Source organism: Neodiprion virginianus, chromosome 5, assembly GCF_021901495.1.
Source record: "Neodiprion virginianus isolate iyNeoVirg1 chromosome 5, iyNeoVirg1.1, whole genome shotgun sequence".
NCBI classification, from domain to species: domain Eukaryota; kingdom Metazoa; phylum Arthropoda; class Insecta; order Hymenoptera; family Diprionidae; genus Neodiprion; species Neodiprion virginianus.
Window position 1 is genome coordinate 28,683,719 of NC_060881.1, and position 18,699 is coordinate 28,702,417.

General features: G+C 40.6%; 1 protein-coding gene across 8 annotated transcripts in view; it reads right to left on the reverse strand.

Moving 5' to 3' along the window:
- LOC124304684 (neuronal PAS domain-containing protein 1) overlaps positions 1-18,699 on the reverse strand; it is a 130,668-nt gene that overhangs the window by 20,048 nt on the left and 91,921 nt on the right. For 7 of the 8 annotated variants that reach the window (XR_006908247.1, XR_006908249.1, XR_006908250.1 and 4 more), the window contains 2 exons: positions 7,667-7,785; positions 1,171-1,260 (listed from right to left, as the gene is read on the reverse strand). Coding sequence is in view for 3 of the 8 variants with exons in the window: in XM_046763213.1 (XP_046619169.1) it covers positions 1,171-1,260; positions 7,667-7,785 (209 nt within the window). In the remaining 5 variants the exon portion in view is untranslated. The remainder of the gene's footprint in view (positions 1-1,170; positions 1,261-7,666; positions 7,786-18,699) is intronic. The other variant, XR_006908248.1, reaches the window with a different exon arrangement.

Consider the following 18,699-nt stretch of genomic DNA (forward strand, 5'->3'; position numbering starts at 1 on the left):
TCTCCCCATTTATTAATAGTTCAACCGATACGATCATTAGTCAATGGGGCACCATTAGTTCTCAATCCGCGTCGTTCACCCTTACCCCCTACACCATCCATCTAGATAACTTCTATTTCTTTGCAAACTTCAAGCAGACGTATCCCCGAGGTATTCAGTGCTAGGCGTAATAGTTTATAGACAAATACGCGCAAATTATCAGACCTTTGTCTTTTGCGACAGTCACTCATGCTTGACTGGACATTAATTATTCTCTCTTCACAGAAATCTGAGCGTAGTTTCTGGCAAGAGTGACATTTGGTGATGCCGAAATCTGATTCCAGACTGAGTATCGGTGGAAATAAATCTCGAAATGACAGAGTCAGTTCAGAGCCCGGTTCACCGTAACCGTGTCTCATTCGCAAAATAATTGTAGACGAGTAGAAAGGTTGAAAATTGAAAAAAGAATGGTGGAAAATCTGGGATAATACGCTCTATTCCTAACCCAAGGTAATCGAGGTGGTGTTACGGTTTATTACCATGTATTATCGCGACGAGCTGGAAAATGACTGGCTTCGTGTTCTCGCCTTTTGGAAGCTGTGTAGTCGTGCATCGTGTGCAGTGCGTAGGTACATCGACGTCACGGATACGTGCGTGGGTGTAACATATCAGAACGTGAAAGTCAGTCATTTGGATACACGTGTGTACACAACCTGCCAACGGGCGGCTCTGTAAACACGAATGTACGGAGGAGAGAGAGTGAGGGAGTAGCGTGACTCGGGCTCTTCGGCACGGCTGCAGGGATTTGCGTTTCTACTATGTAAACTTTGCTAAACGCGACCAACGAGCCGCCCTACAAACCGTGCACCGGCTTTCCGGCAGGATTTTAGACAATGCGCGTGTCTGGTGAGTGGGAACTAATTTTGATATGTTTATCTGTGAACGAGCCGCGCTGATTGGATTCGGTATTGTAGCCTGACGATCAAGGATCGATTAATTGATTTGTCGGAATCGTCGATAAATGGAAAGCTCGATCGGTAACCTGTCGATAAACGGAAAGCTCGATCGGTAACCCGTCGGTAATCAGAAAACTGCATCGGTAACCAATTGATCCTCTACCTTTGATTTGACAGTCCGATTTTTACTCGCGGATCATGAAAACGATTGATTTTCAACTCCTTTCAAACTCACCTGATGGAAGCCCAGGTAACTCTCGATACTGTGAGTTGCGAAGAAGACTTCACCGTCGCACGTGAGGATCAGCAGGAATCCGTTCAACGCCTGAAAGAGAGATCGATTAGTGACTGAATGATCAGTGCTGATCCTGAAAGATGTACAATATTTTTTCTCGGTCGATACTATCAGGAGAAAAAAGCATTCGTTGAAGCCAAGATTTTTCGTAGTAATTTTTTGCTCAAACCAATCAATCGGGTATTAATTGTTCATCTGCCATTTACAAAGCGACGCCGAATACTCAGGGGCTGGAAATATCCGCGTTCCAGTTTACGAATGGTTCGAATGTTATATCGACTCAAGGGGGTGGTGCAAGCGGAGGGAAGAAGTTGGAGCTGAGGCTCCCGAGGGTTGTGTAGCTCCGTTTAAGGCCAAATATATTATTTTGTTTTATTTCGGCGCAGTTCCGTGCCAGGCACAGCCACCCCGGCGAACCACCGCCGAGGGTATAAGAGGGTAGGTGGATACCCACAAACGCCCAACCTTCCGAAATACGACGGGGAACCTCGGCCGATACAGAGTTGGCTGTAAAAAAAAGTTTGATAACTTTTTGCCTCGGTGTGATATCGACGCAGAGTTTCTACGGAGGTTGGGTTGGCTTTACTTCCGAACGGAAATTGATGTCGAATGGCTGGAAAATTCGTTTAAGGTTAACCTCCAATTCGGGTTCTTTACCTTATTATTAATGCTATCAATAGAAATTGGTAATCCGAAGTCGAGTCTTCGACGGTCACTGCTAATGGGCCCGTTTGATTTGCTTTAGGGGTGGATGAGGAATCGATGAACAGCTGCAGCGATTCGCGTAGCTTCTGTGATTACTTCGAGTATCCAGCCAATTCGGACGAGGAAAAGGGCTGCAAGGATGGTTCTATTGTCGTTGGAAAGATTCTTCTTTCTTCAATAAATTCACTGATTTTCGTTTTTTTATGTTGGGCAATTAATGGGATCGCTGCTAGCTCGGATCGAGGCTCGTAAATCCGGTTTTACGCAGAAGCTAGCATGTGGGGAATCGTATCGTACAAGGGGATGTTTGGCAGTGGTAGGTATTGTTTTATAACTTGACTGGAAAGGCCATTTGTCTTTACTGCGCGTCGCCGGTGGCTGACGGTGTCCGTCACTTTTCTTGAAAAATGTTATCCCTGCTGGTCTGTATGCGTGTGTTTGGGGGCTGGATGGAATGGATATAAGTTACCCGTCTGTTTTACCGTTTCACGTGCGACTCGAGTGCCATGGCACTGCCGCCACTACGCGTTGTTTATACAGGCACACGAGGCAGACATACCTGTATTAGCATAAATCACGTATTCAGGGAATTTTAACGAGTTCCAGGTGGTATTAAAATAATAACAAAATAAGACGCCCGCGCCCTCGCCACACAGTCCCTATATAATAGGCACACTCCGTCGAGGAGAACACTTTTCACGGTAATGACCCGGCCTTTTTTACGCCGTTGCTTCAACCTGCACAGCGTAGTGCCACGGTGAAATATCCGAGTAATTACACCACACGGTTACTATTTTATCAAGATTCAAATGATCTACAGTATGGACTACTAGGCGCTACGGTAGCTGTTGGATACCTTGGTGTAGGTATGGTTTAACCCCTCGTTGACACCCCGGGTCATTTTGACCCGTACGAATGCACTTTTTCATAACTAAGAATTTGCGATAATTTTTTTTAAACCATTCAATTTTATACTTTCCAAATTTCAACTTTGCAGACATAGTAAAAAATGTTTAAAGTATAGTCCTAAATTTTTAAAGTAAAACCCGACTAATGGGTTCTAAATGTGCGGGTGGATGAAGCACCATCCGGGTCGAATTGACCCCATGTGTCAAAATCGTGGCCAGCAGTAAGTGTGTTCAAGAAGTGTTGACTGGCTTTTCCCATTGTTTCGATACACGATAGCCTAAACTGTAGTTTATAATATATACAGTCTGGGATTTGTCAATCTGAGAAAAATGATATGTTTATACTTTATAGTTGATCCGTGGGTCCTGAATGTAAGAAGATACCAGAGTTTTCGTTACGGCCACTTCGAAGGCGGATCACGTATTCCGGATCACTCTTCGTGTATCCTTGAACTAGCAATTAAGTGTTTAGCCTTCGATACGGGGATCCTCCCCGTCGAATCGCAGGTTGAATCGTGAACTCAATCCAGTCTCAAAGCCGGCCAGCACTCTGCAGTTAAGATAACTCGAGGAGAATTCCCCACCCGCCCAGTTTATCCAATGATCGAAACATCCATATCAACACGGGGTTGACACAAAATGGAATCCCAGGGATAGCGAGATCCGCATGCGCGGATGCTGCTCTCCCTTCATTGGTTATAACGCCTTGGAAGCGAGGGTGATGAGGAAGGAGGAGAGAATCAGGGGCGAGCTGAGGGAGTATAGTCAGCCATGGTTCGAGGCAGGGAAAGCGGGGAGAAGATATAGGTTTCGTCGATAGAGATCTGCGCGTAGAACGCGGACGGGGTGCACACACCCCTAAGCCCGGCTTGCTCCCCAACCTGAGCCGTTCACGACCCAATCCAAGAACCCGATTCCCCCGGGATACGACGTAATAGGATTTCACCTCGATATCTGATGCAGCTCGGAGCCGTGAATCCAACCCTCTGAATGTACCGGGCGTGTATAGGTGTATATTTCTACGTGGAGGGTGAAGCAGAAATGGCAACTTCCTTTCGCCATCGCCCTAGCTGGTTTCAACTTCGGGATACTTTCTGATCTGTACAACATTTTTCATCGTCACTATACTGCGGGATTTTATTTAGTTTCTTATCACTTGGATTTATAACTGATGGAAATATCCCACCGTATTAATCAAAAGCTTATGGGGAGGAAAAGAAATTGTTTGAAATATCTTGACTCGTGTTATTTTTACCAGTGATAGAAGATACAAAAGGGACTACTGCCCTGCTGTGTGATAGAAATGGATCTGCAAAAATTTTAAAAACGTAACTCAAGGTATCAACGTTGATATGAGATAAAGTTTTATCATCAAAACGATCAAAATGATTGAACTCTGGTGTTTTACATCAGATTATAATATTTTTGTGCTCATTTTGTTCGATAACCAGAAACCTACAAATTGACCATAAAATTATTAAAAAATCATACATTACAGAAAATTTATAACGTGCAAATGTAATTCTTGACAAACATCTGTTGTATCATGCTTAGAAAAATCTACATCTATTTACGCTGGAGATATCTACTTGTGAGGTTATTTTTCGGCAGATTTCTGAATATCTCAATGGCGAACAAAATATGCTAAAAGACATGCGGATTGAATCAAAGTAATCAGAGTTTAAGTATTTTTAGTGCTCAATTATGAAATCCTATTCTCAAATTGTTGGTATCTTGGCTTGCGTCATTCAAATTTGATCATAGTCATTTCGATCACATAGTACAGGGATGTTGTTTCATTCGCGTTGACCAACATTGGCACGAACGACATTGCTGTATGGTTTTTAAACGGTTGCTTTACTCTGTTTCCTAACTTTTCATTCAGACGGTACGGCCAATTCATACTTAAGATGAGTCGCGCTTTTACTTCGATCCCGTGTCATGCGTGTTTCTGCAACAACGTTGTAGGGGCAGGCCTAGGCGTAGCCGGTGGTCAGCGTTGAGTCTAGGTAAAGTGGGTCTCGCGTGCAGAACAGTCAAGTTTGTTTTCGCGTGTCTCAACAAAGCGCGAACTCCTGACGGGCTTTAACACCCCGCATTTGCACCGCCAGATCATACAACCGTCATTGCAACCCTCCTGGTATTTCATTCCGTAATTCGAATTTTGAATTTTCGTGACCACCTTCGCGTCCAAATGTCCCAAATCTCGCACACATTCAGCCATTTTGCAAAAAATATTATGTAGTTGCAATTCTGACCCCATCAAAAATACTCCTGTTTCCCCGAGTTACCGTTGCAGTATCCGTTGATTTTTCAGACGACACGTAATACCCGGCATTCTTCTATTTGCAGCAGAATTTTCGCTCTGTATTATTTTTTTTCCCCCATTTTCTTTCAGTAATTTCAAGACTATGGAAATCGTTCCCGGAACGAGTCACCGCAATGCTTTTGCGAATAACTGTTACACAATGTATTCCTGGAATTGGTACCCTTGTACTATACGCGAAAGTGAACCACAAAGTAACTTGCTGCTTGCAAATATACTTACAGTTCAGACATGTGATTCTTTGTTGAAGAAAATAGCCACGTTTCTTTTATGTGTACGCTAGACGCGTGCAATTTCCGCATGCGTAGTGCAGGCCGACGTTTAGACACCCATACGAACCCCTCGTTCTGTTCCAAGAACATGAAAGTTTTTTTATTTCAAAGATTCTACCCATTTCACCACTCAAATGACTCGAGCTACTTACAAGAGGGTCGAAAGTTTTTGTCAGTTTTCTTTTTTCTCTTTCATTCTCATCCTTTACTTCCGGTGGGTCATTACCTTCACTTTTATCCCGAATGAATCTTGACGGAGCTCGCTAATGATCTCGGTTTTCAAAATTGTACGATAACGGGGCTTCTCCTTTCATTTTCTCTGTGATTGTATTACAAGAAGAGGCAAAAACCCGGGCAAGCTTGTTTTCTGCGAGAAGACACAGAAGGCGGAAACGGGAGGGTCGGTGGGCTCAAGGAGTCCCCGATCAATACGGCAAGGACTAGCCGTGCCAGACGAAGGCGCGCGAACCTCGCCAGCTTGCCTAACCTGAACTGACTCGGGTCGACCCAATCCAATCCCATCCACCTTCTTCCCTCGTTCAGTTTATATTGCAGGCGCTGCACTCTGCGGCTCCATTGCTCTGGTCGCAGGACTGTGGATATTTTTTAACGAAATGAATTACACGAGTGTCTGCAAGCCGTTGGTCATAACTGAAAATTTAACCTACAATTCAGTCCAACTGATCGATACGTCCATTCGGTTCGTGCGATGGAAAGAAGAATGGAAAGGGAGGAAGCTGGGCATACCTGATGAAAATCGAACTTTGAATTCAAGTTCGAATTAACTGTCGCACGCGACCTTCGCACGAGGTCTTACTTGTTGCTGACGAGCCTCGCATGTCTTTGGACTCTCTAGCCTAGCGACTAAACGTAAATATGGCGGACACGCGTCAGCTGATCCATCGAGAGCCCCAGCTGCGGCACGCCAACGATAAATTATCGCGTCAAGTTGTATAATTGCAATTTTCAACTTGCACGATGTGAATAACGTGACTGATAACGGACTTTGAAACGTTTTTGAAAAGTCAACGCGGCCGATGTATCGGACTAACCTCTTTTGTCGATAATCAATTTCCGCCTTCCGTTTTTTACACGTACGAGGAAAACTTTATTCGAGTTTGTATAATTCAAGAGAAGCGCGTACAGGCTGAAACGTAAGAAGATGCCGGAGCGAAAGGCACGAAGGTAATGCTTTCTAGCGTGGAAACCGAACCTTATACTGGTTACGCAATAATCTTTCTCTCGAGCCGGCATTAATAACAATGAAAACCTTTACGACGCGGCCTTTGGAAGGAGGAAGAGGAGGGCGAGGAGGATGGGTGGATGCTCGGCTCTTACCTTCAGGACTCCGCGAGCTAATGGCTAAGGAACTCGGTAAAAAAGAAGCGTCAAAAAAATAAGTAAATAGATGAGCTTATTATAAAATCATTAGGGTCAGCCAAGCCCTTAAGGACGATTCACCAACGGCGTCAGACTTCAGGGATTGAAATCTATGAATTTTATTCATACCGTTGTAAATAGTACAGTGTATGATACATCGTGGACGTATTACAGGTTTATCGCTTTTGATGGAAATATTTAACGTGCATTGTCAAAAATACGAAAAGAAAGAATTATCCCGTTGAAGTAAAAATCTGAAACCGGCCATTCGGAGCAGGAATCTTTTTTCGAACGGTATATTTCATTCTTAACAAGATATAAATTGAATTATAGATCTCGTTCCGATTGAGCGTGTAATACCTGCGGGTAAATATGCTTATATCGATAATTTGAGAAACACCCGAGGTGAATTTATTTCACGCCTGTCGGCCAATCGGATCATCGACACGAAACATACGGGCGAGGGTCGATTATTGGCCATCGTTAGTATCGCATTGACAGCTCGCGGGGAACTCATTGACTTCAGAGCCGCACACGAGCGAAATATAAGCTTGAACGACTAGACACAATTCATCAAATTCATTCCCCGGTTACACGGCGCACGGTCTGACCATCCATTAATTTTTCTTCTTCTACCTTCGATCGTGTTGCCTACTTATTTTCTTGCACCACTCGCTTTTGCCACGTTTCATTACGTCTTTTGACACCGCAGTGTCACAATCCCATCTCACGGACCTGCGTTTTATATACCGAGTTGCACATGCACTTGTGCAGCAGTGTAAGTACTATGAGCGATTGGAGATAAGGGGTCGAGGACGAACGACACCAAGTCGTGACTTACTCACCTGTAGGAACATTTCCCCGTCTAGGTGATGGTGGTCGTACGCCGCAAGAGCAGCAAGCTCGCGTGCTCGGTAATGCGAATCGTGGTGAGCACTCTCGTCCTTGTCCTTGTGCATCACAACTGTAACAGAGATTCGAATTAATAGATTCATCCCATTCTCTACATCTCAACGTTCATTCGTATCGGTAATTTCAATTTTCCCTTCTTGTCGATTCGCATTGGTTCTGGTTATCTCGTGAGAGAAAAGAACTTGGACTACTGATCACGGTAAACACGTTTCGATTCTTTTACTTTCTTCAATTCCCCTTCTTTCTGTTTAAATCATTCCACTTACAATATACCGGATCTTTCCGAGTAAACGCCGTAGTATGTTAAATTGCCTACCACTGAGGGGTGAAAATATTGGTAAAACAGATCTACCGAGTTATCGGTAGCTAGCCCGTTACCTACCGGTAATTAGGTAAGTCTCTCTTAACGATATTTGTACCCCTCAGTGGTTGGCAACCCATCGTAATCTGGCGTTTACCCGGAAACACCCTGTATATACCCTACGTCTACTGTTCTTTTCACTATATCGTTTGGACGAGTATAGAGGTAGAGGTGGGCACTGGGAACCGTGTGAAACGAAGCGTACAGGTTAAACGAGACCGCAGGCGATCACCGGGATACGACAAGGTCGACTAACGGCGCCTAGCGTGTCACAGGACAATGCTGTACGATTTCGAACGTATCCTGAACACATCCTGAACACGCTTGCCACTCCCTACTTGTGTTTCTTTCTCACCTTCGTCGCACCTTGTCTTGCTCTCTCTGCGGCTTTTAACTATCCTCGCTGGACGATTCCATGTCTCGAATCCCGTTACTGCAGCTTTTTATTTCAGCTTTTTTCGCAATTTCGATCTGAACCTTCCGTGTCATTTTTACACCCAGGTAATACTTTGAGCGATAGATGGTTGACGGGAAGATTCTTGAGGAATGGAAGGTTGAGAGAATTTAGAGGTTATTTGAGCTGTTTGAATTTTTTTAACCTCAGTCTTAGACAAAACCTCGAAGAAAAAAATGAAAATTCTGTCGATAAGGATGGAAGAGGATTTTTTTAACGAATCGGATGCTGTTCTCTCGCTCGGATCACGCGGAGAAATTTAAGTATACAGACATTGTTTCACGGTTTTTGCTTGAGATGAGTCGAGGATATCGCTGTCCGATGTGGGATGTAGGATGTGAATTATTTGTCGATTAAATTAGTAACGCGTGCATTAACGAAAGACGAATTGTGCACACAGTTTATGGAGTCGTCAAAGCTGAGGGCAAACAATGACCGACACATTTATCCCTGTTATAGGCTGCAGTTGCATCAACGCTGTTGGTTGCGTAGCTATAAAGGCAGGGATGACTTGCAGGAAGGAACGAAGAAGGATGAACGGCCCTAAGTGAACGCTTAACAAAATTATTATCCAAGGGTTACACAATCGATCGGTGATTAATGACCCGTCACTCGGACGTCAAATTAACCAGGGATCTCCATCGTACGTCATACTATATATAATATACTCAACAAACCTTCTAGCCCTGTATCTCTTCTCCCTCATGCACTAGATTCCTCAAACTGGTCTCTCATTTTCTTTATAACTGATAATTTTCTCTCGTTTGTCTACTTCTTCTTCCACACTCTACCCATTTGATCACTTCTTTAAAATAGTTTTGTTTGTACCGATATTTGGATCAAGTTATTCTCAAATTTTTCACATCAAAACTGACCGGTAGCTTCAAGTAAAAAGTATAAAAGCTACGCGAGTGCAGCTTTATATCTCGCTGAGTGCTCAACGCCACGTTACAAGGTATGGACTCTGATATAACTGGACTCTCAAGTGTCTTTATCCCTTGTATATTACTAGTGCAAATTACGTGAAATTACAGTAACGGTGATCTCAGACGGCGGAATTCCGATGCTCGAGTCCTGAACGCGCTGCTAGATATTTTGATTTTTTCCTTCCTCATTCACGCAATTGCTCCGTCTTTTGATACAATTCCGTCCGAATTCACCGTCGCCGATAGTCGGAGGGGGTGAAAAAATACACCCGTTCGGTGTGAAATATATTACACCAACGAGAAAATGGGCGAGGAATACAGACGAGGGGTTGAAATGGGAAAAAAGAACAGAGGGGGGAGGGAGGTGTGGGGGGAGGCACGCCCTATCGCTGTAACTCAGCGATAAGATCTCACCCTGCTGCTATCCCGACTGAGGACCCCCTCTGCCCCCTCGTATTAACACCGCAAGAGCTCTTTGGGTCGTTTTCGGGTCGCCGGGGCGGGTTTTCACTTTCAATGATAGATTTTAGACTCCCAACATGGCGGTCGACGTTGTCGATAAATCGACGCTGCGCGAGTTCTCTTCCACCCCTGACAGTGTCGTCATTTTTTTTTTGTTTCATCCCGCGTTTCTTTGGAAAATGACAAAAATTCTGATTTACTTTTACTTCCGCACGAACGTCAGTTGTGTCGTGTAATACGATCGGTTGCATTTATTTTATTTTATTTATTTTTTTTTTCACGAAAAGAATCTTCCACCACACGCGTTTCTTTTTGATACTGGCAATGTTTCGGTTTTGTGACAGACCGCTGCGGAGACCGGAAGTAATTCCGTCTGACTCAGTAACATCAGATAAAATTTTTTCTCTCTCTCTCTCTCTCTCTCTCTCTCTTTCTCTCTCTCTCTCCTTCTATCTGCAACGTTTCTCGCAGCTGACGCTTATTGCTCGAGTCCCTCCGTGGCGTTGTAAGCATAAACATATATATATATATATGTATATATATATGGGTAATATCGTGTACGCCTGTACGAATGCTCGACGAAATATTCGCGTATCAGATTAACTGCAGCTTGTATAATATTATTATACGATCCACGAGGCATAATGATCAATGCAATTTGCTTGTTTACCGCAACGGAATTGGATCGCGATCCTCCCTCCCCCCCCCCCCCCCCCTCTCCTTTTCTAAAAAGTTATACACATATACCACAGTCGTATAAGTTAATGGGTTTATGACCCGAAATTGGTCCTTCTTTACTACAGCGTGCAGTTATCGCCGTAAGCTTGACGTAAGCTCGCAGCGCCGAATGATTTGATGAGCTTGTTATTATAATCCTCTCGGAGCAGTTCGTCGAAGCTGTCTCTATTAAGATCCTCCAATTATGAATTTTAGTCTTGTGAAAATGGTACGAAACTGACGGAACCAGAGCTTTGTTGTAAGGTTGTTCGGACAGTATTCCGTAAATCGTAATAAAAGCTAGATTTTTTTTTTTGTGACTAAAGTAAAAAATGTGAACATTTATAATTAAGGACTTGAATTCAAATGTTATGTGAGATCACTTCTGGTCGGATTAGTTTAGTTGTTTATTTACTAATATTAATAAACCAAGGTCTTTTGACTCAAGTATTTTTTCGTATAATATAGATCTGGCAACAGCGTATTTAACAGCTGTACGTTTTTGTTGCTAGTGTTTAGTTGAATATCGTTTCTAAACTTACAAAATGAGGAATGAATCAATTCAGTTTCGACACAACGGACGATTTGTGAAGAAAAAAAAAATTATAAAACGGAAAATAACATGATTGAATGAGTGAATTTAAATATTGGCGCGTTTTTTTGTTTTTTTTACCAAACGTTGCCACACTTTTACGTTTTTCGATCATTTAGATCAAAATATCGACAAAACTACACATCGGAACAAGTTTTTTATAATTCTTTCGTAATCTACAAGAATCGATTAACACAAATCACAGTTTTTTGTATTCTCAACTTCAGCAGTTGTGGTTAAATTGTATTCTCTATCGACCACGCGTTGAATATCCAATTCTTACAAACGCAATTACTCAAAAAATTATCTTATACCCATTTATTTGCGAATAATAACAAATAAATAATGTAACTTTTTTTTCTTTACGCTGCTCTAACGTCCGAGCAACCTTGACTTGAAAATACTTGAAATCAGGAAAGTCCGATGATGACGATAATCGCCGAATCCTGTTTTTAAATTAGTTCTTATTTTTCCACATCCCCGTCAAGGCTTCTTTCTGTCCTGCGTAGCCGAATCGCCCAGCGATATTTCCGGTCCTACGCACCCTCGGGGTGGGAATGGAGGAGTAGAAAGCACCGCAAACCACGGACTGTACCTTGGCGCATGAGCCAAACTGCTCTTTGTCACGATATAATACCCGCGGCTTGAGAGCTTTGTCTGTCCCTGATGCCTAATGAACTTCATAACTAAATTACATTTTTAAACAACCTTACGGAGGCTCCACTCCCTCTGCGTTACTATTTTTGCTCGTCTGTATTTCGCCTTGATGTGCAAAAGTTTGCTGCCAAAAAACTGTGCGACACGTATTTTTGGCCGATTTATCGAATCCACAAACGCGATTCAATCTATACCGGTGTAATTTTTAATCAAACAATTTTTTCTGCAATTCATTAACCATCCTGGTCACTAGAGATATTTTAAAAAATTCATTGACTCTTTCATGACTTTTCATGACCAGATTTAGATTTTTTTCCGCGACTAAAATGCTAAATCGTAGTGCCAATAAGAGTAATTATTTTGTTACTAGTAACATTTTATAACTTGTTTTTTTCTGACCAATTCAAGAATTCTCTGATTTCCAAGTTTTCCGTGACGAATCACCACCGTGTGATAACGGTTTTTTAAATGATTCGACTTTTGTCAAAAGATTAACAAGAGCCTTGTCTAATACTCGTTAAAAAAAATCCTCCCAGTCATTTCTACGACGATTTTCTCAGCGATCGGCTTGAACAATATTTTCTGATACACAATTCTGCAAAGAATTTACGGCACAATTTATACTGACCTAGTTTTTGAATTATTCTCTGATAAATCTCGCAACTATTATCACGAATCGATGATCTTTCGATTTCAAATTCTCGTACTTAGCTTACATGGTTTTATTCTTCCGTGAATAAAAAAAAAAAACCGAGTACGTACTAATTTAGATTGTAAAATTTTACCGATCACTGTCTAAAAATGTTTTTTCTGCACTTCCGTTACTTAGATGCCTGGATTGGACTTTACAAAAATGCGATGTAAAGCAGTAATGAAACAAAAAAAAAAATAAGTAAGACAGCTGCTAATTCTTGGCGCGATCAGCGGCTGTACGTCGTCAATCTCAGCTTTGATTTCTGCCTCCATCGGATTGGATACTTTTACTGCGTGCCTCGTAAATTGTAATTACGCCCCCGATTGTAGATTGCGATAGCCAACCGACCAACCAACCGAGCGGCCGACCGCGTTGGTAGATTTGTCGAGTAACCACAGCGAGGAATTTCATTGATTTTTATTATACCTCCAGCTTTTACCTTTCCAGTTACATGTACGTAAAATCCGAGGAAACGATTTTGGAAAAAATTCATCGATTTTATAAAACAAGAATAATTCAGTCGTACAATAATCGAGCAGCTAGAGAATCGGTGAAAGAAATAAAGATCGAATTTTCCAAAATTATTCAACGCTTATCGATTATTGGCATTATAAACTCTTGTCGCAACAAATGGACGAGGCAATTTTTCGGTCAACAGTTAAGCGGAAAACGATATTCCAGTTTGTAGATAACTTTTTTATCGCGAATCTGTACATCCTGTAACATTGAAAAATATAAAATCAACATACGAGTCGATATTTAAAGCGTATTACTTTTAAATACCTCGAAATATTCCGAGGACATTTAAAAATAAAAAATCAATAAACGCTCTACTTTAAATTATCGGAAGCTATTTTAAAACTTTCTTTTTAAAATCGTTGAGATCCATTGTTTCAAACATTTGTCGCTTACCCTGTAAAATAAATCGGTATATGAACGGCTGCTAAACAAAATTAAATTCCAAAACTGGAATATTTCGTAGACAGAAAGTTAAGAAATGGATCCGAGGAGGTGGAGAATTGGGGTGGAGGGGGACTTACGTGTGACCATCGACGACCCTTCGGAGACCGTGACGTCACTCCGTGCGTGACCTTACAATTATAGGAATAGCATCGAGTACCCTCTTCTCTGAGGAATGGTCTGCATAGCTGAGTTCGAACATCGTATCCGGATTGAATGCGTTTTCGCATAGCTAAATAATTGCGGATAGATCTTACGGAAGGCCATTTTTCATCGAGTCAATTCTAACGGTGATAAATTTTCGCAAATTCAATTACCGAAGTATCAGAATTTTTGCGAAAAACAATTATTCATTTTCGATTCTGAGCTCTACGCTGAATTATCGATATTTCTTTTTTTTTTACACTACACATTTCTGTCCGAATTTCTCTCGTCAAAGGTTTGCCAAAATATTTACAATTTTCTGTTTTTCATTCCAACGTGACAGGTTGTTAGGTTAGACTTTTACCGATCATCGCGTATAATTTCTACATTTTTTCACCCTCTTTGTAAAAACTCTAAAACTAATGTTTTTCCCCCCGAGTTTAATCTCAAGCACACTAATTTCCATCCAGAAGAACCTATTTCTATCAGTTTGTCACGTTCTTTCAATTTTTAATCTTCGAATTACGCCGGCTCCATATCCGAGACCGCAAGTCTTGAGAACGCAAAAAAAAAAAAGAAACAATCACATTCTGCGTTAAATTTTTAATAAAAAACAAGCAAAAAAAATTCCATTTTCAATCAAAAATATAAAAACGGCATGAGATCTCCGAAATTACAGTAGTCGTAACAATATTCGATGTCATTTCCCTACTTTCCAGTGAACAAAAAAAAAACAAAAATCTTTCGGCATGTTTTCAGCCAGAATCCCATACCGTAATTCCCTTTTCACATTTGATATCCATGGACTTGGATATTTCGAGTTACCCAAATGCACGTTAAAACTCGAGTACGTATAATCCTCTCTTTTTTTTTTTTTTTTTTTTTTTTTTTTTTTATTCACTTCCTTCGCTACTGCGGATATTTACGAAGCCTAATACCCCCCCCCCCCCCTTATTTTCACACAAATTGTCGTTTATTCCCCCTCAAATTGCCAGGATTATAAAGGCCGCGAAGCCTACCGCACGTCGGTATATCAACGCAACCGAGTTTTAAACGCTCCAGGTTCTCCTCTCAATCAAGCCGCTGCACAGGATACGACTCAATCTCGCGGTGATTTCTTCATTATACCTGTACTATCCCGTTTGTATTTAAGCGGTTTTTATTGGTCTTTGATACCGGTGTGATTAGGTATGCCATCATTCCCCCCTCCTCCTTCACCGCGTGTTATATATATATAAATATATGTATATACATATAAATACATACATACATACATATATATGTATATGCTAGGGACACGTTTCCACCGCTGCAGGTCTCGGATCCGCCCCTGGCAACGGGATAACTAGAATGAATCGACGTAATATTTCATCCTATACGCAGAGAGTCGTGACATCGCGGCAAATGAGCTTGACAAAATACGCAAAGTTCTGATAATCATCATCATCATCGCAAGCGTATTATACACCAACTGCGGGGGGTTGTTTGCATTATTTATGTGTGTAATGATACGGGTATGTGTACGCAGTTTTGAACGATATTATTACAGTTGGTGAAGTTTCTCGCGTGGATTCTAATAAGAGAATGAATTTTTTAGGTAAATGAAGATGTAAGAAAATTGATCGTTACAGAAACAGATCGTACCAATGAATGATTATTTTTTAACCGTTATCGGCGATTTTGTTATTTGGAAAAATTTAAATCCTTGATACTCGTTCGTCTTTGAGACTGATTCATACTTTTAGGTTCTATCTAAACCGCAGTTTTGAAAAGAAGTCTTTTCGTTCTAAAGAGCATAATATTTATCGACTCGGGATTTCGGCGAAACTTTCGTCAAGTATGAAATAAAAGAAGGAATAAAAAGAACAAAATTCGCTCAATTCATACGGTAAATTATATGACTTGGAAAACTGGGATTGAAAAATCTTTCCAGCAATTTTTTGTAACAAATGATAGTCAAGTACGACGACAAGAAAATTTTATCGTTCTATATAAAAATTGAAGCAATTATCAGGAACGTTTCGAAGAAATCTTACAAAAATATTTACAATGAGATCAAATTTGCATAAAATTCTTATAAACTCATGGCTTTAAACAAATTCATGTGAAAAAAAATTCGGGAATATTCATCTAAAAAATGTGTTAAATTTTAGTTCAATTTCACCGAAGTCTCTCCTCGGATAAAATACATCACATTTCTCTGCGTTTGTATACCTACTGAAAATGTCGATGTGTCAAATCGCATGGTGTTTCGAAATAATTCAGCGTTTAACTCACTGAATGATTTATTTCGTAAATTCGGTAGGATATATAAGAAATCACACAATAAATTACAAAAGCAGACATCATCAGATATACTAGATTAAAAATCATGTAAACAACTATACGGTGAACTAGATGATTTTTGATCCAGTATATCCAACGATGTGTGCATCTGTAATTTATTGTGTAATTTCTTGTATATTTTATCTAATTTACGAGATAAATTTTATAGTAAATTACACATTGAAGACTTTCAAAATATTTTATGATCCAGCCATTTTGAGTTCAGGTAAGGATCGAGCGATCAGGACGAGAGGCGAAACAAACTTAAAAAATAAAAGAAGAGGCAGAAATAGCAACAACAGCCCTATGAAAGCTGTAATCACTAATCGTTACTTTACGCGTTTGCGTTTATACAGAGCGGCAGAAGCAGAAGCAGGAGCAAAAGCAGAAGCAGCAACGCCAGAACCGTCCGTCCGTCCCGAGCCATTAATCTCGCAGTTAGTTTGTTAGTTACCGGCGCCGTTGACTGCGGCGATAAATACCCTATACCTACCCATCTTTACCGTGGATATACGTTAATTGTTATTTACGAGGGAGTATAAACTATATCACGGCTTTATTAAACTCGACTTGTAGGTGTGCAGGTATAGAGAGACGACTCTCCGTCTGTGAGATGCCAAAATACCGTCGCTAGTCACCGTGTACACTTTGGGACGATGAATCCGAGGCGTCTAATTTTTTACACTAGACAGTTACGTTGGCAACGCTGAGAAACCTGCAGCGCCACAGTCGGCCGAACGCGAGACTAACTCAATCTCGATAAACGTAATATAACCCATGACCCACGAATCTAACCTAAGAATTGACGTGTCGGTTCAACAATACAACAGATTTCTCCGAGCCAGCGATTCGGTAAGAAACAAAATAACTCGAGGCAAATAAAATCGATTAAGACTCGATTCAACGAAATTCAGTTTAATTGCCAAGTATGCAAATGATTTGACGTATCATTACGAGTATTTTGTTGTGGTATGAAATTTATCGCGATGAATTTAAAGCGTATTGATACCGAAATCACTAATTTGTTTAAATTTCAAGTTTCAAGAAACTTTCCGAAACTAACTCAGTCTAACTTTGTTGATTAATGTGTAAATTTGATTTGTCGAGATATTTGGATTGATCCTTCATCAAGAATCAACAATTGCATTACATACGAAAACGATTACTAAAAAATCAGACGGGAAGTAAAGTTGAACAAGATATTCGCTGTGTTTGTTGACTTTCATCGTTGAAACGAATGCCAATAAAAACGTTTCGCTAACGTGTATCGTAATCAAAGTCGAGCGTATGACGACAAAAAATCGTACTAGAAAAGATAGTCGGGTGTAATATCTTCGGGTCAATCGAGGTTAGAGTTAAGGGAGAGGAGGAGGGGGAGGGTTGAAGGCTGGGAGGGTCGACAACTGGTGGAAGCAGGAAGGGATGAAAGGGGCTTCGGCTATCTCTGGCATAAATCAGACCGTAATTAGCCGGCTAGGGTGGAACCAGACAACGCGTGACGTCACTACAATTAAAAATACCGTTAATTAATGCGGCATACGGAGCTATACGGCGTTTCGCCAATTTCCGGCTATCTGTAAAGGCACGGTGGCTCGATCCTTTTTACGGTCATTTGTAGAAAATTTCAGTGAATAAAAGAATAACAATTTGTTCCAGTCTAATTATATAACGAGCTGGTAAATCGCAATTCAGGTATGTCGAGAAAAAAGTGACCGACAATTTTCAATGTCTTTATGCTACTGTCAGAACTTATTCGTCAATCAATATATATTTCATACAACGCGGGCACTTTTTACGCTGTTTTTAACAAGTCACCCGTGTTATTATCGATTAGTATAATTGAAATATCTATAAAATTATTTACCTTCACGTATTTGTTATACCTGTATGATGAAAATTATAATACTGGAGGGTTATTATTCAGACTGATATACCAATGTATAATTTATACATATACGGATCCGTGTATACACACCCCTTTTTATGCAAGGTTGCCTATATGTATATACATATATTGCAGTAATAGGAACAGGCGCGTAAATAATCCACTTATCGTATCCGGTGTCGCGTCTGTTGTGGTGTTCGGTTTCGCTAAGTATCGCTAAGACGGTTAATTTGCAAATCTTTTCAAAACTCCGAAACCCGAGGCGAAAGTCACGCCGTTATAAATGCAGCGGATTGTAGGTATACCTCATTCCTTACAAACATTTCATCCAGATTTTACATAATAAACAATACCGTAGGTCAGAATCGATTCGCGATTAGTTTTTTTTTCTCACAAAACGAGTATTTTGAAAAAAAATATGATCGTTTCTTCACCTAATTTCTTATCATGTAAAATGAATTGAAAAAAGAAAAAAAAAATAGTAGTCATGAATTTGGACAAAAAAAAAAAAAATAACAAAGTATGCAAACGAAGAATGTTAAAAACGATTTCGTCCAATGAGTTGCAAAAAATCTAGTTATATTATGTTCATGTGTTTCTTTTTTATCGAAAAGAAAAAATAAAAAAAAAATAAATAAACTTCGTTCGTTTCGTGATATTTTTTAATCACTGTATCATTCGCTTTTGTTGAATCTTCAATATTTTCATCGCATTTCGGCTGTTTATTTATTTATTTGTTAACTTGTTTATTTTGTTGAGGCCGTTCACCGGCGAGGCGATTGAATTCGA